Here is a 25,734-nt window from a genome sequence, read left to right on the forward strand (position 1 = left end):
CCACGGTTCCCTTGGTGTCTAGGTGATTTCTGATGCATTGACCACAGTTCCCGTGGTGCCTAGGTGATTTCTTATGCATTCATCACAGTTCCCTTGGTGTCTAGGTGATTTTTAATGCATTGACCACAGTTCCTGTGGTGCCTAGGTGATTCCTGATGCATTGACCACGGTTCCCTTGGTGTCTAGGTGATTTCTGATGCATTGACCACAGTTCCCTTGGTACCTAGGTGATTTCTGATGCATTCACCACAGTTCCTGTGGTGCCTAAGTGATTTCTGATGCATTGACTATGGTTCCCTTGGTGCCTAGGGGATTTCTGATGCATTGGCAACAGTTCCCGTGGTGCCTAGTTGATTTCTGATGCATTGACCACAGTTCCTGTGGTGCCTAGGTGATTTCTGATGCATTGGCCACAGATTCCGTGGTGCCTAGGTGATTTTTGATGCATTGAAAACAGTTCCCTTGGTGCCTAGATGATTTCAGATGCATTGACAACAGTTCCCTTGGCGCCTAGGCGATTTATGATACATTGACCATGGTTCCCTTGGTGTCTAGGTGATTTCTGATGCATTGACCACAGTTCCTGTGGTGCCTAGGTGATTTATGATACATTGGCCACAGATCCCGTGGTGCCTAGGGGATTTCTGATGCTTTGGCCACAGATCCCGTGGTGCCTAGGTGATTTCAGATGCATTTACAACAGTTCCCTTGGTGTCTAGGTGATTTCTGATGCATTGACCACAGTTCCTGTGGTGCCTAGGTGATTTCTGATGCATTGGCCACAGATCCTGTGGTGCCTAGTTGATTTTTGATGCATTAACAACAGTTCCCTTGGAGCCTAGATGATTTCAGATGCATTGACATCGGTTCCCTTGGTGTCTAGGGGATTTCTGATGCATTAGCAACAGTTCCGGTGGTGCCTAGGTGATTTCTGATGCATTGACCACAGTTCCTGTGGTGCCTAGGTGATTTCTGATGCATTGGCCACAGATCCTGTGGTGCCTAGTTGATTTTTGATGCATTAACAACAGTTCCGGTGGTGCCTAGGTGATTTCTGATGCATTGACCACAGTTCCTGTGGTGCCTAGGTGATTTCTGATGCATTGGCCACAGATCCTGTGGTGCCTAGGTGATTTCTGATGCATTGGCCACAGATCCTGTGGTGCCCAGGTGATTTTTGATGCATTAACAACAGTTCCCTTGGAGCCTAGATGATTTCAGATGCATTGACATCGGTTCCCTTGGTGCCTAGGGGATTTCTGATGCATTAGCAACAGTTCCCGTGGTGCCTAGGTGATTTGTGATGCATTGACCACAGTTCATGTGGTGCCTAGGTGATTAATGATGCATTGGCCACAGATCCCGTGGTGCCTAGGTGATTTATGATACATTGACCACGGTTCCCTTGGTGTCTAGGTGATTTGTGATGCATTGGCAACAGTTCCCGTGGTGCCTAGGTGATTTCTGACGCATTGACCACAGTTCCTGTGGTGCCTAGGTGATTTCTGATGCATTGGCCACAGATCCAGTGGTGCCTAGGTGATTTCTGATGCATTAGCCACAGTTCTGTGGTGCCTAGGTGATTTCTGTTGCATTGACAACAGTTCCCTTGGTGCCTAGGTGATTTGTGATGCATTGACCACAGTTCCTGTGGTGCCTAGGTGATTTCTGATGCAATAGCCACAGATCCCGTGGTGTCTAGGTGAGTTTTGATGCATTGGCCACAGATCCCTTGGTGCCTAGGTGATTTTTGATGCATTGACAACAGTTCCCTTGGTGCCTAGATGATTTCAGATACATTGACAACAGTTCCCTTGGTGTCTAGGTGATTTCTGATGCATTGGCAACAGTTCCCGTGGTGCCTAGGTGATTTTTAATGCATTGACCACAGTTCCTGTGGTGCCTAGGTGATTCCTGATGCATTGACCACGGTTCCCTTGGTGTCTAGGTGATTTCTGATGCATTGACCACAGTTCCTGTGGTGCCTAGGTGATTTCTGATGCATTGGCCACAGATTCAGTGGTGCCTAGGTGATTTTTGATGCATTGACAACAGTTCCCTTGGTGCCTAGATGATTTCAGATGCATTGACAACAGTTCCCTTGGTGTCTAAGTGATTTCTGATGCATTGACCACAGTTCCTGTGGTGCCTAGGTGATTTCTGATGCATTGACCACAGTTCCTGTGGTGCCTAGGTGATTTCTGATGCATTGGCCACAGATTCAGTGGTGCCTAGGTGATTTTGATGCATTGACAACAGTTCCCTTGGTGCCTAGATGATTTCAGATGCATTGACAACAGTTCCCTTGGTGTCTAGGTGATTTCTGATGCATTGACCACAGTTCCTGTGGTGCCTAGGTGATTTCTGATGCATTGACCACAGTTCCTGTGGTGCCTAGGTGATTTCTGAGGCATTGGCCACAGATTCAGTGGTGCCTAGGTGATTTTTGATGCATTGACAACAGTTCCCTTGGTGTCTAGGTGATTTTTAATGCATTGACCACAGTGCCTGTGGTGCCTAGGTGATTCCTGATGCATTGACCACGGTTCCCTTGGTGTCTAGGTGATTTCTGATGCATTGACCACAGTTCCCGTGGTGCCTAGGTGATTTCTTATGCATTCATCACAGTTCCCTTGGTGTCTAGGTGATTTTTAATGCATTGACCACAGTTCCTGTGGTGCCTAGGTGATTCCTGATGCATTGACCACGGTTCCCTTGGTGTCTAGGTGATTTCTGATGCATTGACCACAGTTCCCTTGGTACCTAGGTGATTTCTGATGCATTCACCACAGTTCCTGTGGTGCCTAAGTGATTTCTGATGCATTGACTATGGTTCCCTTGGTGCCTAGGGGATTTCTGATGCATTGGCAACAGTTCCCGTGGTGCCTAGTTGATTTCTGATGCATTGACCACAGTTCCTGTGGTGCCTAGGTGATTTCTGATGCATTGGCCACAGATTCCGTGGTGCCTAGGTGATTTTTGATGCATTGAAAACAGTTCCCTTGGTGCCTAGATGATTTCAGATGCATTGACAACAGTTCCCTTGGCGCCTAGGCGATTTATGATACATTGACCATGGTTCCCTTGGTGTCTAGGTGATTTCTGATGCATTGACCACAGTTCCTGTGGTGCCTAGGTGATTTATGATACATTGGCCACAGATCCCGTGGTGCCTAGGGGATTTCTGATGCTTTGGCCACAGATCCCGTGGTGCCTAGGTGATTTCAGATGCATTTACAACAGTTCCCTTGGTGTCTAGGTGATTTCTGATGCATTGACCACAGTTCCTGTGGTGCCTAGGTGATTTCTGATGCATTGGCCACAGATCCTGTGGTGCCTAGTTGATTTTTGATGCATTAACAACAGTTCCCTTGGAGCCTAGATGATTTCAGATGCATTGACATCGGTTCCCTTGGTGCCTAGGGGATTTCTGATGCATTAGCAACAGTTCCGGTGGTGCCTAGGTGATTTCTGATGCATTGACCACAGTTCCTGTGGTGCCTAGGTGATTTCTGATGCATTGGCCACAGATCCTGTGGTGCCTAGTTGATTTTTGATGCATTAACAACAGTTCCTGTGGTGCCTAGGTGATTCCTGATGCATTGACATCGGTTCCCTTGGTGCCTAGGGGATTTCTGATGCATTAGCAACAGTTCCGGTGGTGCCTAGGTGATTTCTGATGCATTGACCACAGTTCCTGTGGTGCCTAGGTGATTTCTGATGCATTGGCCACAGATCCTGTGGTGCCTAGGTGATTTCTGATGCATTGGCCACAGATCCTGTGGTGCCCAGGTGATTTTTGATGCATTAACAACAGTTCCCTTGGAGCCTAGATGATTTCAGATGCATTGACATCGGTTCCCTTGGTGCCTAGGTGATTTGTGATGCATTGACCACAGTTCATGTGGTGCCTAGGTGATTAATGATGCATTGGCCACAGATCCCGTGGTGCCTAGGTGATTTATGATACATTGACCACGGTTCCCTTGGTGTCTAGGTGATTTGTGATGCATTGGCAACAGTTCCCGTGGTGCCTAGGTGATTTCTGACGCATTGACCACAGTTCCTGTGGTGCCTAGGTGATTTCTGATGCATTGGCCACAGATCCAGTGGTGCCTAGGTGATTTCTGATGCATTAGCCACAGTTCTGTGGTGCCTAGGTGATTTCTGTTGCATTGACAACAGTTCCCTTGGTGCCTAGGTGATTTCTGATGCATTGGCAACAGTTCCCTTGGTGCCTAGGGGATTTCTGATGCATTGGCAACAGTTCCCGTGGTGCCCAGATGATTTTTGGCAATGTTTCTCATTTGTTTTTCTGTCACAGGCAGAGTTACAAGGGTGGTCCTAGAGGAGGAGGCCCGTGCTCACTGCATAAGCCAGGATGGGGTGAGACGGGCACTGGCACCATTAGGGACGGTTGGGACTCCTCAACAACTGATTGCAGTGGCCTGGTTCGCTCCGTTGAAATAATATGGGAGCCACTGAACTGGCAGTCGGATACCAGGGCGAGCCCTTCTCGCAAGAGTGGAAACCGTAGTGTGGACGCTCACTAGTTTTAAAATGAACTATGTAAACAATGGAATGGCAGAGCCACCAGGAAAAGGATTTGTAGGCCAGGCATGCCTGTGGCATGAGGTGGGGCAGGACCGCCCATTAGGATGACTCCAATAAAGTGACCATGTGTTTTTCTAACCATAAAATGGTGTTTATCAAAATTACTTGAGCAAACAATGTGTACTGTGATGTATTCCAATGTTTAGTGGGCTGCAGTAGGCAGGGGTCAAGATGAGGGTACAGGCGAGAGGTTTGCAGGCTGGACACTTCACCACTGCACTAAATAACCTGATGAAAAATAACAAACAACTAAAGGTGAAATGTCCCATTTTGGTTCTGCAAATCCCAGTGAAAACAGTTGGATTGGTTCTTGGATTTTAAAACATGAACACCTTTTAACGTTTTCAAAAACACTATTAGAAAAACATCTCCTCTCTTGGTTCTGTGTGTGTGTTGATTTTATGAAACGCAAATGCCATTCGTCCTGTGCAATTTGGGTGGTTATGCAAAACCAATTGAATGAAATGTGCATATTGATCCTTGATATGCTAATTTCTGGCGACGACGCACCCCACTGCGTTTGTTGATGAGTCCCGCCACTTTTAATTTTTAGGACTTGACCCCAGGCAGTGGGGGTCAGCCCTGCTATGGCACTGATAAAATAAGAGAGAGAGAGAGAGAGAGAGAGAGAGAGAGAGAGAGAGAGAGAGAGAGAGAGAGAGAGAGAGAGAGTGTGTGTGTGTGTGTGTGTGTGTGTGCGTGCGTGCGTGCGTGCGTGCGTGCGTGCGTGCGTGCGCGCAGAGACTTGGGAACTGGCAGTGCCTGAATGTCCAGCCTGAGCCGATTCTATTTTTGGAGAACGAGAAAGCCAAGGACACGCGTCTCATGGGCCTTTGAACTAAAGGTACACTCTGTAAAAAGCGCATGAGGATAGTTCGGGAGGAGAGCTCAGGGGCAACGTGCTCGCCCTGGAAACAAGACGACACAGAACTACACAGGTTCGATCCCCGGGTCTGCAGCTTAGAAACATATGATGAACTAGTGGTACAGCCTACCACTGATTAACATCACACTCCCATCACTGGCATGCGATTGATCTTAACACATTATGCAATTAAAAACAGTACTCGATGAACAAACACAGTGCACATGCCCGACCGATCTGTAATGTAATACGAGTACAATACACAGGTGCACATGAATGACTCTTACAGCATGCCATAGGAAGCGTACACATCGCATGATTGATAACACGGTATCATTCTGTAACTGTGTGCAGGGGCACGCGTGTGACTTATGCTAGCGCAATGCCGCACGAGCACACTTCCATCAGGGCACTGACGAGCGCGAATAACACCCAGGAAGACCTGGGGGGGTGGGGGGGAGAAGGAGAGCGAGACTGAGATCCACCCAAGGAAGGAGCGATTAGTGAGTGAGGCATTAATAGGCTGGCGGAGGGGGGCGGAGGGGCACTCACCATCGCCCCAGGCTGCCTCTCGGCCACGTCCTGCGATGTTTTGCCGAGTCGTTGGTGGGCTCAGGCGGAGCTGGGCACGGCTCACTGGCCAGGGCTGCGGACTCATAGTTGCCAGAGCCTCCCGGCGAGGGACTCATGCTGGCGTCTCTGAGGATGTCTGGTCCTTGCACTGTCCAGGCTGCCACTGTAAAAGCGTTGCAGCAACTCCTCAAGTCAGGGCTGATAAGAGGTTCTGCTCTGTCACCCAGAGGGAGAGCCCTGCGCCCCACGCCCTCCCCGGGCGTGCACCGAAACTCTCCCGGGTGATAGATACGCAGAGGCAGCTCAGATTACACCGTTTCGCTCTCCTCTACTGACAAGGCGCCTGTCACTTGCAGGCCATGCGAGCACGGTATGTAGCCCACGGAGCTATCTTAGCAAGCGTAACTACACCTAGCTACGAGAGTGCGCCAACCTTCTCCCTCATTAACCCCACCAAGCACAATTCACAAACCTTGTCACCAGTATAACAAAAAAGTCGAGCAATTGCGACTCGACCACGAGTGTGGTAGTGATACGGAGTAGGAAAGAGAGGCGGGCACTGGGCTTTAAGTGGGCTGGGGCTAGCCGGGCCAGAGTCCTGGCTGGCTCCGGAAATTGTGTTAGACACAGGGCTCGCTGTTCATACCCCTGCTAACCTCAGCTCACCAGACTGCTAGCAGGCAAGGCTTTTTTGTAAAGTCTGAAGCTTTTGCGTGTAAACGAAAACTTCAGGCTTTAGAATAAAAGCCTTGCCTTGTAATTGTGTCACAGACCCCGCTGCATTTCTAATGAAAGGGGTGTCTGGGGCGGAGGGAGGGGGGTCAGCGACACAATGAAAAGGCCAGGCTTTCTTTTGTAAAGCCTGAAACTGTGGTGTGCAAGCGAGAACTTCAGCCCAGCTTTTCTTTGCGTCTTCGACCCCTGCCAAGCCCCCCTTTCATTAGAAATCCAGAGATCAGCACCCTCATTGAAAGGTTGATGGTCCCGGCATATACAAAGAAAGGGATGCCTGGCAGGGGTCAGCGCCGCAATGAAAAGACAAGGAAACACTTACATGACCTGAATGGTGCCTGTTAGGACAAAAATTACAATTGAATAGGTACAAAGAAGAGTGCTCTAATGAAAACACACTGTTTCACCCCTTATTACCCTCTGCATTAAAGGAGAAAAAGAAAGAAACTCACTTTTTTTGTTGTTTGGAGAAAATAATAGTTTGTTTATCTATGCAGTTGTAAAAATCAACATAGAGTGAACAGCTCTCCAAACAGCATAACATCACACGGTTTAATGAAACCAACCGTACAGGCTTATGGGATATATTTACAAACACATGGGGTCACATAGTTTGACACAACAGTCGTGTAAGTAACGCAAACTCAATCAAAATACATAGTTTGTTATGGTGATTCATATACTTCAGTATAAAACAACACAATTAGACAAAGTAAGCAACAACAGACAAAAAAAGGGGTTCGTGAATTGACAATTGGTAGTGGGCAGTGACAATGCACTGTTGTTCGGGGTGCGTCACTGTCCACTACCAATTGTCAATTCACGAACCCCTTTTTTTGTCTGTTGTTGCTTACTTTGTCTAATTGTGTTTTTTTATACTGAAGTATATGAATCACCATAACAAACTATGTATTTTGATTGAGTTTGCGTTACTTACACGACTGTTGTGTCAAACTATGTGACCCCATGTGTTTGTAAATATATCCTATAAGCCTGTACGGTTGGTTTCATTAAACCGTGTGATGTTATGTTGTTTGGAGAACTGTTCACTCTATGTTGATTTTTACAACTGCATAGATAAACAAACTATTATTTTCTCCAAACAACAAAAAAAGTGAGTTTCTTTCTTTTTCTCCTTTAATGCAGAGGGTAATAAGGGGTGAAACAGTGTGTTTTCATTAGAGCACTCTTCTTTGTACCTATTCAATTGTAATTTTTGTCCTAAAGTAACCCTCCTGGGTAGAATAGGTCCATAACCAGGAGCCCATTTTTTGAATCTGGTGCCTGTTAGGCCACGGACCCTGCCCTTTTGTCCAATGGAGCCAGGGCTCTTACAGAGGGCGTGGCGTAACAGGCAGCATTCAGGTGAGGTAAGTGTTGCCTCCTAATTGCGGCACCGACCTCCTGCCAGGCCACGTCCCTTAAGAGCCCAGCTCGACTGTGCAGGCCACTTAAAGTACTGGGCAGGCAGCTTTGGGAAAAAAGGTGGCTATCCCAAAAACCGAAAGTTTCTACCTGAGGCACCTCACACCAGACAGGAGCTAGAAGGCAGCATTAGACTTGTGTTTACACATTGTTGCAATTTGCAACTTCAGCTAAGGCCAAAATGAATTGTTAGCTTTAAAGAGCATTCCAAGAAAAATTAAGAGGTGTGCTTTAATTACAGTTTATATCACGCAAGGCGGTGAACCCTTAGCAGTTCAATACAGGTAGCATCACACGCTCCACTTCCCTACAATCATATCCAATGCTCGCGAGGTTTGAGGTGGCGAGTAGAGACAGTCCACATTTCTAGCTGTAGATCCACCCTCTGTACCTAGAACAAGGTGACGTGCCGCCTGTCTACAAAATGGATACAATATGAGAGAGGTCAGGCCATTTACTCTTCCAGTTAGCGCAGTCTGCCGCTCAACCCACTCATAACTCACTTGCACCAATATTTAGGAGATGTTTTTTGTATTTGTAGTTCGCAATTAATTAGGGGTATTCTGAAATTCGGCTTCGAGTAAGTATTCGGCCGAATTCCAGCTCAAAATGAGATATTCGTCTTCGTCGAATACTTCATTAATTTTCACTTGAAGACGAATAGTTAAGCACAGTGGCGTAGCACAAAATGCGTGGGCCCCCCCTTCGAGCCATGCTGAGCCCCCCCCCCCAGCTCTGCAACAAATCACAGGCCGCACCTCACTTTCGGCCAGCCTATGGTATGTTAAGTTATGATATGATTGTTTATTTGTGTAGCGCCTATGCACATGTGTTTCAAAGCGCTTCAAGGCAAGAGAGGGAGCAAGGGAAAATACAAAAACATTCTTCCAAGGCCTTGAGACAGTAAGAATGGGAAATTAACTATTTTACTAGGTCTGAGGACACTTCAGATAGTGCAAAAGCATTGACAATAAGTGAGGGAATGAGGGAGGAGGGGTGGGAGGAGGGAGTAAGGATAGAAATAAACGGACTATCGTACAAGGCCTGACGACATTTCTGATAGTGCAAGGGGATTGACAATAGGTAAGGGAAGGGAGGTAGGAGGGAGGGGGGGAGTGACAGACAATGGCTATTGTACTAGGCTGTCGAACAGGATATCATGTTGTGCCTCCTTTATTATACATGTTGGCCTAAACCCAGTCGCTCTGAGAAGAAATCCCTGTAGAAAGGTTCTGACCTTAGATCAATTTAGCCGCCATTTTAGGTTCATCCGCCATTTTGATTCTGGCTCCAAAGTCACCCTGTAACATGGTTGACTCGACCTTTGCGCTAAGGTTAATGCTTAAACTGCCCATAGGCCAAATGTTAGGGTCATGTAATGAGACCTTGTCCTTCGCTGACCTATAGATATAGGATTAACTGTGCCAACGATACTAATCCGCAAACATATATTAAGCACAATACTGTTTAAACACTGAATGCAAACACTTGTTTAACTACATTGTATAAAATATGTACGAAGGCTTAATGTCGAATCCAAAGACACACTGTTGCTGTTGTAACCTATTGGAGAATGTATTAAGAATAATCAATATACATATAGATTAAGAAATTAGAAACAAACTCGGCATGAACCCCTAGCCCAAGAAATGGTTAACCTGCAAATGGGCTGGACATCATGTTAAGAATTGTATAAAAGCACAAACATTCTCACACCGTACGGGCTGGTATTCGCTGTGATGTACTGAGGGCCAGATAGCTATCTGTATCTGATACTTTGTTTCGTTTTAACGGTACAGAATAAAGATCTGTGAATCTTTATAGCCCGTGTTTGGTGTATTTCCTTTGAAGGTACTCAGCCTTGATATTTCCTTTTGCTTTTAGAAGGCCTGATGACATTTCTGATAATGCAAGGCAGGGGCATTGACAACGGGTAAGGGAGGGGTGGGGAACAGGGGGAGGGAGGAGAGGAACAGATGGAGACTATTGTGCTAGGCCTGACAACATTTTTGAAAGTGCAAGGGGATTGAATATGGTGAGAGGAGAGAGGAGCGAAGGTACAAGCAAGGGAGAGGAAGAGAATGTGAAACAGTGAGTGAGGTGGAAAGAAGCAACGCCGACGAAATACAGTGTGAAGGAGCAAACAAACAGATGGAGTGAGCACCGCCACGATGCAAAGGTCAATACTGAACAACTGACATTGCAAGAGTCCAGCATGTGCATGCCAAGATTCAGAGGCGTTGATGGGCACAACATGATTCAAGGCCACCAAGATTCCATGATGAATCAAAAAGATTACCACGCTTGTGCAATACGCACACACATGCTGCTGCAGGGGTGCGCCGCACACTGTACTAGGAGAAGCATACATGTATATGTGTTTTAATGCATTATACATCACACTGTTTGAGAAAAATTGGCAAAAAATCCAGAGCGTTTGCAATTGGTAACACCAGTCCAAAAATCCAACGCGTGGAAGTCACCAACAGTGCACAGGAACATTAATGCTTTAATTAATTTAATGCTTTGCTATTAAACATTACAACACTAAGGGTATTACTAGTTAGACCTGTAACAAGGTCTAATTTACATTCCTACTGAGAAATAGAGATTCATAGTCACACACAATCACGGTCTATAGAGAACACGATTTTTCAAAACATATTTTATATGTATAATAATTACATCAATCACATATAGCAGCAAAAAAGTTTTTTTCTGTATCTCAATGGGTCTTTCCTGACATCAGAGAATAAACCACTTATTCACTTACAACAGTTAAAAATCAGTCCCAAGTGTTTCAAATAGGAGATGCAAAACAAGGCATTTTACATTAGATAATGCCAGGAAACGTAGAGTATTCTAGAGCTATATCTGCACAACAGTGTGTAAAAATGTAATGACCACTGTAGTGCCAGCAACTAGAACCGATAACACACAATACATACATTTTAAAGGCACCTTAGCTTGAGGGTCCTTTTACAACATCTAAAACATGTACAGACAAGGATCTATATGAAGCCAAGTGTAATTTAAATTACAGGCATTGCAGTGGGCTAGCGGCGGAAGCACTTTCACGTCTTCTAGGCATTACACGGATGCAAAGTAAGTGAATAAGTGGTTTATTCTCTGATGTCGGGAAAGACCCATTGAGATACAGAAACAACTTTTTTACTGCTATATGTGATTGATGTAATGATTATACATATAAAATATGTTTTGAAAAATCGTTTTCTCTGTAGACCGTGATTGTGTGTAACTATTGCTATTAAACATGCCATGTCACAATGAAAACATGTCCAACTGGCTGCACATTATAGACCAGTCTAGACATCTAATAACATATTACAGTAAAGCATGCCAGGACAAATGCACACATACCTAAACTGGTTGCACCAAAATTGCAGTTGAAGCAATAACACTTATCATGGTTGTTTTATCACAGACGCCCAGAAAAATAAAATACACAAATCAACAGTAAGAAATGGCTAGACTGGCAGCACCCAAATGCCAGTCTAGCCAGGTAATTACACTTAGCAAGACTGCTTTATCAGAGATGCCCAGTTAAAAAAAAGGCAAGGCAAACTAAGAAATGACTAGACTGGCTGCACCAAATTGCCGCTCTACCACTAATACCACATATCATGCCTGCTTAGCCTGGAAATGGATCACCATTTTGATTTTTCGCACACTTCCTGCCCCTCACACATCCTCTGTCCCGCCAACCCCTCAAATCAGCACATCGGCCCATAATTACCTCCAAGTCCCTCTTCCTTTTCCCAGGGCTGACATATGAGACACCTTGCCTCATAGGTAAGTAGTAGGACAAGGAAGGTTGGGACTAGGAGTAATGAAGATTACAGGTAACTATGCCAGACATTACCTGCATATCCCGCTACCTCCTCCCAGTACTTATGTATGAGTCAAAGTGCGTCATACACAAGTACTGGGAAAGAGGAAGAATGGGGCTACAAGTAATGAAGATTACCAATAAGTAATCATGGCATTAAACATAAGCAGAGGCACTACACAATTAATCTGACTGGGCTTCAGTCCTCTCCCCCACCCCCTGAAATGTTGGGCTATGCTGACTTCATCTGGATGACTTACAAAGCCGTTTCCAGACAGAACAGGACACAGATGTTAAACGGCACCCTGTCTTTCACCGTTAAACAAGGCCTGGTAATTACTAACGTAAAGCATTTCACTGTTAGTAGTTAGGCAGTTGAAATCGTGTTGTGGGTTTAGTACTTTCATGCCAGGGCAGTGATTGGAAGGGAGAGAGGGGACAGGAAACTGCTCATTCTCACAGCAATCCATAAGTGGGTGCTTTCAGACTTAAAGGAGAGAGTGCTTGTAACATTGAAGCTGCACTAGAATAGTCTCATTGGAAAGGTTAGATGCCCCCACACAAATCAGTTTTCCCCTCCCCCACCACCCATGAAGTTAGCGCCTCTCCCAACATTTGAAGGGTTAGCCCCCCAAAATGAAGGTTTTGTTGAGCCCCTGAACACAAGCACACACACCATTCACCATACACATACACGCACACACACGCACACCCAGCCACCCATACATTTAAGTGTGCACCTTTTCACCATACACTCACACAAGCATACCCAGGCCATATGATGCACCCACTCATTAATGCACATTGCATTATATACACATATATACACACTTAAATGCACGCACGCACATACATATATATTTTCTTACCTTTAATCCATTGGTCCTGGAAACTAGACCTTCTGCTCCCTGCAGTAGCCAGGAATGCTTGTTCCCGTCATCTGCAGAGGATCTGGAGACCTCCGTGCTATGGGATGGAGGGCAGACCCATTATTTAAAAAAGTAATGGTTTCTTTTTTAAGTCACTCTGACTTCATAAAGAAATTATTTCCTTTAAAGGACCGAACCTTAACAGAAATAAGGCCGAGGGATTCAAACAGAAACAATTTCTTTTTGAAGTCATAGGACTCCCCCGCCCTATGACATGGAGTCCTCCAGCCTGTAGGCTTCCATGTCATGGGGCAGGGGACCCCTTGGAATTCATAAAGAAATAGTATATTTTTCTAGTCATTCTGCCTTCAATAAGAAATGATTTATGTTACACTGTAAAATAAATAATTTCTTTAAGAAGGCAGAGAGACTTAAAAAAAGAAACAATTTCTATTTTTTTGTTTTTGAATTTCATTTGTTTTTTTTTCTTTTTTAGAGTGAGGAACTCCCTCCCAGAGCATGTGGGGGCCCATACGCCAGTGATGAAGTACTTCTTTGACTGTGCCTGAAACCAGTCAGGCATGTCATGTTCATCCTTGAAAGAATCATTAAACAAATGCTGCAGTCACTTTTGTGATGGAGTACAGGAAGGTGGATTAATATAATTGCTGCAGAGATCCCAGGACCTTCCAAACCCTGAGTAAAATAGCTCAGGAGGTAGTATGCATGCAGCAAAGAACTTCATTCTGCCTGCGTGCCATGGTCATAAAACATGCTAGATGGCTCAGTGGGAAGTGTGCCTGTGACAGAGACGTACTTGCCTATACATGTTTAGCTGGTGTCTTTTAACATGCCCCAAAACGCTATAAGCATACCCCACCCAAAAAAACGGAGACAAATACTATTAATGAAAAGATATTTTCAATCGCATCTGCTCTCAATACCACTGGAAGAAAGCATGGCTTGCGCATCCCACAGGTTTGTATTCAGTAGCACTTAAACAGTCAGCAGGCTGCTAATTGATGTCATCACCCCTTCTGTGTTTCAGTGCCTTGGAGCTAGAAGGCTAAAGAGGGACAGACCCAAAGGGAACATTTGAAAGTACAAGTAGACCCAGCCCAGGCTCCCCTCGCAGTGATTGCATACATGCACACTGTACTTTTGGGCTAGTCTTAGTTACTTGGTCCCTGCTAAACAAGCGACACCCATGAATGCACAAAAAATACAAACAGTGCTGTTGTTGACCTGTGCATGTTCTGATAATGTATTCCTTTTATGGTTTACTCTGACCTCTTCCATAGACGACAAAGAATAAAGAATGCATATACATATTTTATAGTGTGTTTTTAATTTACAAAGATTTTCTTGTTTACATAACTTTATTAAAAAGGCAACTATTCGGCTCTGTATTCGGCTCCGGTCGAATACTAATCCAACTATTCGAGATTTGGCCCAATCCTTAAATCTACTATTCGGTACACCCCTACAAGTAACAGGCATACCACAACACTTAAAACGAGCAACCATGGTCTGCAGGATTCTAATTAGATCTGTATGGCTGTGCTTCAACTATCTGTACTTCCCAAAGCGTGCACTATTGTGGCACTGCTCATTGTGTAGCAAAACATAAGGCTAGGCTCTAATTGCGGCCCTTATCCTGATTGTCTAAAAGCCGAGCGGTTTCAGTAGCCAACAAAGGTTCTTGCCACCTTCCTCAGGATCGTCTCCGATCACATTAGCCCATATAATTACCAATTCATTGTTTTTGATTTGATGTACACTTTCTAGCTGTTAGCACGCTTTTGGTAGTACAGATTGTTGAAGCACTGCTATACAGATCTAATCCACGTCTTTGCAGTTTTTATTTTATTAATCTCTTTTAGATTGAGACAATATGGGTCCAGGAAGAATACAATTACAATTCTGCAGACCATAATTTTTCATTTTAAGTTTTGTGATATGTGTGTTACTTGTGACTTAAAAATACAAAAACATCTCATAAAAATGGGTGCAAGTGAGTTATGAGAGGGTTGAATGGCAGGCCGAGCTAACTCGAAGATTAAATGAGTTGACCGCTCTCTTATTCTTTCCAATTTGTAGAGAGGCGGCACGCCACCTTGTTCTAGGTTCTCGAGGGTTGGTCTAGCAGGGAGAGATAGACGTGTGTCTGTCCCTGTTTATGGTGTCTACTCGCCACCTCAGACCCCTCGAGCACTGAATATGATTCTAGGGAGGTAGAGTGTGTGATGCTACTTGTATTGCTAAGGGTTCACTGTCTTGTGTGATGTAATGCATTTTCTAATGGTACACCCCTAGGAAATTGTGTCTGTGGCCCCCATTTGTGTTTTTATTTACTACAAACAGTACAGTTCTGGAACAGTGACAATGGTAGTAGAACTATTAACAGTAAAAGATAAGATTAGTGGGACTCAGTTCCCATTAGTTCCCGCTCACTTTGACCTCTGTTTGAAATACTCAGTTGGAATACTGCATGGAATCTGCTTTTTCAGTCTTTAATTCTCCAACAAGAGACTGCAGAAAATGAACAATGTACATTTCATTACTAATCTTAAAATGTATGAAGCTCACTGTATCCCCAAAATATAACACAATGCTGTACACAAATTTGCATATAGGCAGTATTATTATGTACTCGTGTGCAGTAGATTTGCGCCAGGGTAATGTTTGTCATTGCCCTAGACCTTTGCCCTGTTGCCAAAATGCATTGAAAGAATATTTATTTGAACTACGTGCATTGTTGCCCTAGTGCTAATGGCGCTTGTAACCGTGCTCTCCCCTCCTCTTCACAGTCCTAATGATACGAAGTAAGAACACATTCCCAGACAAACACAGCACAAGAGGAAACAATAATTATGGCCTCTTACCTTCCATCGCCTGTTACCTTGGTTTTGCCGAAGTCCCGGGAAGCCCTGACTTTGTCCCTTCCCCCTGACTCACTGCATATATGGTAGTGTTGGGAAGTGTCGACCAGACTTGCTTTAACCTTCCGACCGTATGTTGTGGGTACACCTGTGGGTGGGACCTGGGTGAATGGAGTGTGTGACGAATATGCACTTCTTGTGGATGTCTGATATCTGGTGTTTGACACAATGACTGAGACAGCCCTGCCCGAAAACTGGTATAAATGCAGTGTGTAGTGTTGAATGGCGTAGTGCTTGTCCGAATCCACATTCTGTGTTGTGAGTGTCTGGAACTAGAAGCATGGCTTGAACGCACCGTGTGCCTGATTGGCTGACTGACTGCTGAATGCCCTTCTGATTGATTGGTTGTCTGAGTGTGACCCAGCAGAATGAATGGGAGATCAACTGGTATATCTCGGGGCCTCTCACTGCTAGAAATCGTTCCGAAACTGAAGAGAAACTGGAGTTGAAACTGAAGCTTGTCATTCAAGCCCTGTTGGAAGAGAAGAATTGCAGTTGCTCTACTTCGTCAATCTGAAAGCGGTTGTGTCTCCAAGGACTGACCCAGAGAGGACCTGGTAAGGCGCCCTCTTCCTGAGCTACGAGGGACCATCGTGCACCAGCTGATCTTTGCCAAAGGTCCCTGGTAGACAGACCTACGAAAGCTGCCGACCAGAGATGGGGCCTGCCGCGGAATCCCAAGGAGAAGTGCTCGGACTATTGTCCGCCACCGTCGACAACCCCTGTCGCCGACTGGGGCAACAGTGCTCCTGTTGCCTAAGAACATTTGATCCAAGGGTGCTCTCGTCTGCACCATCAACCACTTTGTTCCGGCGGAGAAAGTCGAGGCCACCGATGTGCCGTGAAGCATCCAATGGTGGGTTTCCCGCCACCTAAAGAACACAGAGACGCCGACAACTTGATGCCCTTTCTGGGTCAAAGTTCTTCAAACTCTTTACAGTCCTGAACTATCGTCACTGAGGTGCCCCGCACGCCTCTTCCTTGCAGGACATCTACGCTGTGTCGTCGACGAGCACCGCTAGGAAAGAAGCTGCCACTTCACCGCCATAGTTCCCCCTGTTCACCGCTGGACGTTTGACGACCCATGGCTCCTGCCTTCATGGGAGTGCAGTCAAGAAGGGCCATCGATTTCCCGACGGGGAACTCTACAACACCAGGTACTTTGGGGTTGTTGAACCATTGGAAAAACTCTTGTGAACAATATATGGACTGGGCTTGTGATGTATCTTCATTCTACAGGTTGCCCAGGTGGGGGGATCTCTACACAGAACTGTGTCTAGATAACGGGGCCAGTATTCTGCCAATTGTTCTAACCAACTGCTTTCCTCTTATATCAATTGTTGGTTTCCTTTACAAACTGATTTGTGTGACATTTAACTGTACAGTTGATGCACTTTAAAGAGATTGAATAGTGATTGTGGTACCATGTAGAACTGTATAGATTTGCCATTGTAGATAACCGAGTACAAAGTGAGTTATTGTCATATTGTACATAACCTTGAACATTAATTATATAAATTAATGTTCCTTTGTGGGTGCTTGGGGACTACACTGTACTTAAGAAGCAGCCTGCATCACCTCCTGAGAAGCTAGACCTTGATTGCTCGTCCATTGCTACTGTAATAGAGAATCTTGGCTGGGGTCCTCTGTGCCTCTCCTCTACCATATAGAGAGTAGAAGTACAGACACCCCCCTCCGGTCTTTACAGCTGGGAAGACTCCAACCAAGTGGCAGGGTGCGATTTTAGTCCCGATCTTTAAGAAAGGTGATATGGGTGACACCAACTGCTACCACCTTAAATCCCTAATGGACATCATAGGAAAGATTTATGCTAAATACATTTTGGGCAGATTAGAAGACTGAATAGCCTAGAATAAGACACTGGGCCACCTTCAGGCTGGTTTTAGGAGAGGTGTTTGCACATTGGACCACTGTTTCATCCTGTAGATAATTATTGACAAATATTGTAAGCTCTGTGGAGGGGTTCTTTATGCTACCTTTTTAGATCTGGAAAAGTGTTTGACTGGATTGACAGGGGGACGCTGTGGAAGAAATTAACAGTACTGGGGATACCGGCAAAATGTGTTGAGACTCTTGCAACTATGCTACGACCAAACTAGGATTTCGGTCAGATACGGGGGAATAGGAGACAACACTGAATTCTTTAATTCAAACAGGGATTAAAACAAGGCTTCCCCCTGGCACTGCTACTTTTTATTATTCTCATGGCTGATTTAGACCCTGTGAAGCATAACATCAGGGTGTTCCCACTTAGTCTGGAAGACAAGGTGTGAAAACAAAAAGAAAATATCGAGGCTGAGTACCCCAAAAGGAAATACACCAAACATGGGTTACAAAGGAACATACAAAAGAGCTTCATTTTATACTGAGCAGTTTCAAAGGACAAAACAACAGATAGCTATGGGCCTTCAGTACAACACAGCGAACTCCAGCTTGGTTCGGTGTGCTCAGTGAGTGGGACTGTACATTAGAATAGTCACACTTTTTATACTCTCGAAATCATGATGTTCAACCCACTTCCAAGTTAATACAAGTTAATACATCACAGATCTAGGGTTCGTGCCGAGTTCATGCATCTATACATTTAGGGTTTACCTTTAATACATTCACTAACAAGTCACAATAGCAACAGTATGTCTTACGATTCCTCGTAGAGCCTTCTCAAACAGTTGTATACAATGCAGTCAAACAAGTGTTCACATATCAGTATTTAAATACATGGGGCCTCATTAGGACCCTGGCGGAGAGGGTGTTACGCCAGCGTAGTGCATGGCGTACCTCTCCGCCATACTACGAGTTCCCGTAGCGCCATGGCGGCCTTTTCCGCCTGGTTTTACCAGGCGGAGAAAACCATGGCGCTACGGGACCTCGTTGTTAATTACGCCACCGTATTTTACGGTGGCGTAATTAACTCCTTCCCCACTCCCATTATACCCTATGGGGCAAAAATGGGAATGGGGAAGGGCAGAATGGGGATTGGGGATTTACCGCTCCGCCGAGGTCGGAATGGGGCGGTAAATCCGCCAACCCCCATGGCGCTATCGGCGGCTTTCCGCCATGCTTCGCGGTGCATTTAGCACCGCGAAGTCCGCCTGGGTCCTAATGAGGCCCATTGTGTTTAACATATGCTCGTGGATTAGCTTGTTGGCGCAGGTAATCCTCTACACACAGGTCAAAGAAGGACAAGGTCTCAGTTCATGACCCCAACATGTGGCCTGCGGGCAAGTTACATATTAGTTTGTACACAGAGGTCAAGACGGCCATGTTACATTCGGAATGACACTGTCCACCATCTTAGAACACAGGGTGACTTTAGAGAGAGAATCTAAAATGGCGGATAGACCTGAAATGGCGGTTTTCACTGATCTAAGGTCAAGACCTTGCAATGCGGTTTTCCTCGTAAGCAACTTATAAGCAGCTTGGCGTAGGCCAATATACATATATTCATACAGTATAGGAGGCACAATATGATTTTCCATTCGACAAAGGAACACAGCGTTCTTCTCTATGTGGCCAGCATGGTCATTCGTGCACTTACCCCTGTGGACCGGAATCATTGGTTTAACTATGCTATGTAGTTCTTAGTGCTTAACAAATTAAAATTAAACAAGGACAAAACTAAGATCGTGATGTTTGAAGGGAAGGACAGGAAAACGAACTTGGAATTGAAAGGGCCCCAGTGGAGGTAGTGGACTCGAATATCTACTTAGGGATGACATTTTCGTGAGACTGCAAGTGGTTGCCACATATCAATCAGGCAGAGAGGGCCGGAATTAGTTTTCAGGGTTTACCAAGGTTTTATTTCAAATATGGCACCCGAAGATTTAATTAATGCATTAAGATTTTTAAATGCAAAGTTTTAACTCAAATGCTTTATGGCAGTGAGATTTGGAGTTACGGTTCCCATGAACCCCTTGAGGTTGTACAATTGCAATTCTGGTGCCAAACTCTGGGGCTTCCAACTGGCTGTCCGAGCAGTGTGCTGTGAATTGAGATGCGGTTCCAGAGTATCACTTCCCTGGAACAGGCCAGACAACTAGCCTATTTTGCAAAAATAAAACTATATATAAACACAAATCTGAATCTCCAGTTGGGATTCACAGTCATGGAAAGCCACCCGGATGTATATAAGCGGGAATGGTATAAGACTGGAAGCAGGCTTTCGGAACGATTCCTGGCTGGAAGAGGAAGAGTCAATTATGACCAAGTTAAGACATATATGAAAACTAGGTCCAGAGAAAACTCTCTGCGGGTGGGATGGGGATAATTCTTGCCTTACCGGCCCTTGCAGCCTATGAACACTATAAGAGGTCCTTGAGTGCCCAGGGCCAATACCAGTTTTAGATTCCCTGGAGGTACGAAGCCTCCTACTTAAAGCCAAGTTAAACCTGCTTCCACTGATGGAAAGAACTACCTGGTTAAAGGCTTCAACAAAATGCAGCTGTGCTATGGGTGCGGATGAAGTTTCCGGGGCACTTTGTTTGTTTGTTGTTGTTCTCGAGGCTGTAATTAACATTTGTGTATTGTCTTCAGTTCTCAATACCATATGTTCAATATCTTATCCAGTTCTAGAGGATACACATGAAGTAATGTGGTCAGATCTAGATGTTTTCGCAAAGAGGCCCTTAATAGTCTATGGAAGCTGGGTAACAGTTCAAGGGCTTTTATTTCTCTTTAACTAGTTAAGAATGCAAATGGCGAGCAAAAAAAAACAGTCTCAGCAGATCCGCTTTCGCCTCGCAACTACAAAGTAGAAATACGGAAAGCCAAAGGATTCTCAACTGTGGAAACGAAACCGCAGAACTCCACTCTCCACAGAATAATATCTGAATTCATCAAATCCTCTTGCACCTATTCCCAATCTGCCCCATACCAATCACTCTGCGACTCACTCTCCCTCCACTCTTGACAGAACATCTTGCCTCAACAACAAACTGTCAATCCTGTCCCTGCCCCACTCCTACCGACCATTCCAACAACCACCCCCACCATCCCATCTCCCACATTTGACTCCTTCAGACGGATCTCCAGAGAAGAATTTCTTGACATTCTATCTGCTAGCAAACCATATTGCTCCCCCCTGGACCCCTGCCCTGCCTCAGTCCTCAAAGAAATATTCTCGTCCACCTGCGCAGGAGAACATGCAAGAACCATTCTAAGTGACTCCCTCAGCTCTGGAATCATTCCGATGACTTCAAAATTGCTCATGTGAAGCCTCTTCTTAAAAAACTATCACTTGACCGCCTTGACCCCAAAACTACAGACCCATCTCGAACACCAGATCCCTTGCATAACTCATCGAACGAACAGCATACTCCCAACTAAACGACTTTGTTGAATCCAACAACCTCCTCGACCCCTCACAATCAGGCTTCAGACCGCAACATTTAACCGAAACCACTCTCGCCTCAATCTGGGACGATGTTAAGATCACTGCAGACACTGCGGGATGCGCTGCACTAATTCTCCTTGACCTATCTGCAGCCTGCGACACAATTAACTACTCAATCCTCCTTGACCATCTCCACTCCCTTGAAATCCGTGGAACTGCTCTCAAATGGATTTCCTCCTTCCTCAACAACAGGAAACAAATAACCCTCTCTCCCTTTTTGTCTCAGCTGCTCGCTCAGTTAATACGGGAGTCTCGCAAGGCGCATGTCTATCTGCTCTCCTATTCAACCTCTATATGTCCACCATCCCTGGAATCATCCACCTGCACAATATCTTGTGCTACAGCTACTCCAACGATACCCAAATCATCCTTAAAATCCAGAACTCTGACTCAAACCCCCAGTCCAACCTCCCTGCCTGTCTTCTAGATATCGACCATTGGATGACTCCAAACCACCTCCTCTTAAACCCCACTAAAACTGAAAATGGTATGCGGCAACACTGAGCTTCTACCTCATCCACTTCCTTGGCCCCCTTTAATGGGACAACCCCCAACAACCTCCGACACAGTAAAAAACCTTGGGTGCACTATGGACTCTGGCCTAACCCTCTACTGACAGGTCAACAATATCTCTAAAAGTTGTCACTTCCATCTCAAAATTCTCAGACGCATTTTTCCCTACCTCTCCTTCCCAAACAGACTTGCTGCTGTTATGCACATTGTAATGTCGAGACTGGACTATGCAAACTCCCTATACCTAGGAGTCCCGGCATACCACAGTAATAAACTCCAAAGGGCACAAAACGCTGCTGCTAAATTGCTCCTCGCACTGGGTCCACGAGACCACACCTCTCCAGCCCTCAGAACCCTCCACTGGCTCCTAGTCAGACGAAGAGCCACCTTCAAGACCCTGGGCATCACCCATCATGCAGTTCACAAGACCGGCCCGCTATACCTGCAAGATATACCTCCCACCCCACACCCTAAGATCAAGCACTGCCCTGCTTTTAGTGATCCCAACCACCAACTCCATCAGGATTGGAGGATCCTCTTTCTCAGCATTGACCCCGAGGCTGTGGAACTCACTTCCACCACACATCCAACTCACCCAAGACTATATGACATTCTGCAAATTAATAAAAACAAGGCTCTTTCCATAACGCCAGCAACAACCATAAAGATGCGTCTGAACTCCCAGCAACCCAATGACTAAATACATATTGTGACTCCCAACTTTCTCTTCAATGAATATGCTCACTGATTGGGAATAGATGGAATATATGTATATGGAACTGATAGATGGAATGCAATGGATGGAATGGATTAAATGGATGGATGGAATGGATGGGATGGATAGATGGAATGTATGGAATGGATGGAATGGACGGGATGGAGGGAATGGACGAAATGGAGGGAATGGATGGAATGGATGGAATGGATGGAAAGGATGAAATGGATAGAATGGATTAAATGGATGGATGGAATGGATGGGATGGATAGATGGAATGGATGGAATGGACGGAATGGACGGGATGGACGGAATGGACGAAATGGAGGAAATGGATGAAATGGATGGAAAGGATGGAAAGGATGAAATGGATTGAATGGATGAAATGGATGGATGGGATTGGATGGATGGATGGATGGATGGATGGATGGATGGATGGATGGATGGATGGATGGATGGATGGATGGATGGATGAGACTAACGGAATGGACGGAATGGACGGAATTGCTGGAATGGATGGAATGGATGGAAAAGATGAAATAGATGGATACATGTGGAATGAATGGATGGCATAGATGCATGGAGAATGAACAACATGTATGTATATGGAATTAATGGGTGGAATGCATGTATATGGAATTGATGGATGGATGGAATGGCTGGAGTGGATGGAATTGATGTATGGAAGGAATGTAATAGATGGAGTGGATAGAACTGATAGAATGGATGGATGGAATTGATAGAATGGAGGTGATGAAGTGATGGAGGACATCGGATGGATGGAACAGATGGAATGACTTCAGCACATGGAATTTATGTATGGAAGGAATGGAATGGATGGAGTGGATGGAACTGATAGAATGGATGGATGGAATGGAAGTGACAAAATGATGGAGGACAGATTCACAGAATTAATGGATAGAACAAATAGATGAAGAAATGGAAGAACAGATGGATGCATAAATAGGATGGATAGATTGAATATATAGAGGAAGAAATTGAAGAAATGGATGGGTGGATTAATGTGATCAATGTATGGAATGAATGGATGATGGAAAGGGAAGAAGTGAATGGATGCAACGATGGTATGGATGGATTGAATGATTGAATAATGCATTTGTTATAATGGCTGGATGAACTGATTGAATGGATGGATCTACCCTACCCTCTAGTGTTTGTCCACCGTGCCTCTGTGTACCCTGCTTTCTTGTGTACGCAGCCCCCTGTCACTGTGTGTGTCCCTATGCCCCTGCCATCCTAGTCCCATGATGTCACTGTGTATCCCAATGTATTACACAACCCTCTCATCTCCACTGTGCCCATGCGCCTCTGTCTACCCTGCTTTCTTGTTTCCCATGCTGTTGCTGTATAACCGCATGCCCCCTTCTTGTCGCCATAAACTCTGCCCCTGTCACTGTGTGTCTGTGTGTCAATGTGCTCCCTACCATCCTATTCATGTGCCTGGCCTTGGGCCCCATAAGGAGGAACCAACATATCATATCACATCAGTGCGCCTACTCTCTACTATACACCATCACTCAACTAGAACATAGCCATACCCCTGATAAATTTGAACTAGCTGTTCACATACGAACACTACCCCATGCACACCTCATCACCCTAATAAAATGCAGCAACCCGATATCATTCAGGCCTAGCTGCTCACATAAGCATCCCCCAGGCCTAACACAGCCAAACCCAGCCTGGATGTCCACCCACCGGACTGAACACATCGTACTGATTTCCTCAGCACCACATCTAACGCTAGGATGCAGCTACCATCCGACAATTACATCAACTGCACACACAACGGGTGCACACACGCACCCTATGACACCATCTCTATACTGACCAGAACTGTGGTTCCCAAGGGCATTCAACCTACCAGCGCTCTCAGATCATACCAATGATATATAGAGCGCTATATAAATTTGTATTTGTATTTATTGATTTATAAAGCGCCTTACACCAAAGCGCTGATGCCAAGTAACATAATGTAACATAACATATGCAGATTGTTTGGTCTAAATATAAGTAGATTGTTCAACTTATCGATCGTTAGATATGTGGCACTAGGCTGGAAACGTAGGGGAGGACCACACTAATAGGCATCCCTCTTTCGTCTCCCCTGGGCTTTCCTTCCCTAGCCCAAGGGACCCTAAATCCCAGATTTCCCCACTAGCAACCAGTAACATCTACTATCTAATGCTAGCTGACATGACAATGAGGGCCTAGCGGCACCAGCCTTATCTTTCTGGCTCCCCCAGGGCTTTCTAGAAATGGCCTATCCTAACACTCCCATGGTTGTCAAGGTGACTTGATGGGAAACATGCACATCTCAGAGGCTCTGGTTCAGTATCGCTCTGTCGCTCCCTTTCATGCTTCCTGATTTTACCACCTCCTCCTTTTCTGTCTCCCACCCTCTCCTCTCCCTTCCTACTCCATCTGGTCTTCACACACCTACTCTCTCTCCTTCTCTCACCTTCTTCTTCCCCTCATCTGTCACAACAACACTCTCCACAGCTCTCATTACACCTCTCTCCTCACCTCTCACTACAGCCCACTCCTTTCCTCTCACTACACCCCTCTCCTCACCACTCACTACAACCCACTCCTCACCTTTCACTACACTCCTCTCATTATACCCCTCTCCTCACCGCTCACTACCCCCCTCTCCTCACCGCTCACTACACCCCTCTCCTCAGCTCTCAATACATCCCTCTCCTCACCTCTCACTACACTCCACTTCTCACCCCTCACTACACCCTCCTCCTCACCTCTCACTACAACACTCTTCCCACCTCACATTAGACCACTCCTCACCTCTCACTACACTCCTCTCATTATACCCCTCTCCTCACCACTCACTACAACCCACTCCTCACCTCTCACTACACACTTCTCATCACCTCTCACTACACTCCTCTCATTATACCCCTCTCCTCACCGCTCACTACACCCCTCTCCTCACGCTCACTACACCCCTCTTCTCAGCTCTCAATACATCCCTCTCCTCACCCCTCACTACACCTCTCATATCACCTCTCACTACAACACTCTTCCCACCTCACATTAGACCACTCCTCACCTCTCACCACACCCCTCTCCTCACCTCTCTATCTGAGCTTTACCACTCTTTCCGCCTATCTTATACCACTTCACCCCCTTTTTTTGCTTCACTCCACCCACACCTCTACTCCCAAACAAGTCTGGTTTTATTCAG

At 45.5% G+C, this 25,734-nt stretch overlaps 1 protein-coding gene across 4 annotated transcripts in view; it reads right to left on the reverse strand.

Moving 5' to 3' along the window:
• The window catches only part of LOC138570267 (reticulocyte-binding protein homolog 1-like), a 312,256-nt gene extending 305,926 nt beyond the window's left edge, over positions 1 to 6,330 (reverse strand). The window contains exon 1 of one of the 4 annotated variants that reach the window (XM_069649037.1): positions 6,032 to 6,330. In XM_069649037.1, coding sequence (XP_069505138.1) covers positions 6,032 to 6,168 — 137 coding nt within the window. In that variant the 5' untranslated portion in view covers positions 6,169 to 6,330. The remainder of the gene's footprint in view (positions 1 to 6,031) is intronic. The other 3 variants (XM_069649035.1, XM_069649036.1, XM_069649034.1) reach the window with 3 other exon arrangements.
• Positions 6,331 to 25,734: the final 19,404 nt, after the last annotated feature.

This window comes from Ambystoma mexicanum, chromosome 2q (assembly GCF_040938575.1).
Source record: "Ambystoma mexicanum isolate Mex_15411 chromosome 2q, UKY_AmexF1_1, whole genome shotgun sequence".
NCBI classification, from domain to species: domain Eukaryota; kingdom Metazoa; phylum Chordata; class Amphibia; order Caudata; family Ambystomatidae; genus Ambystoma; species Ambystoma mexicanum.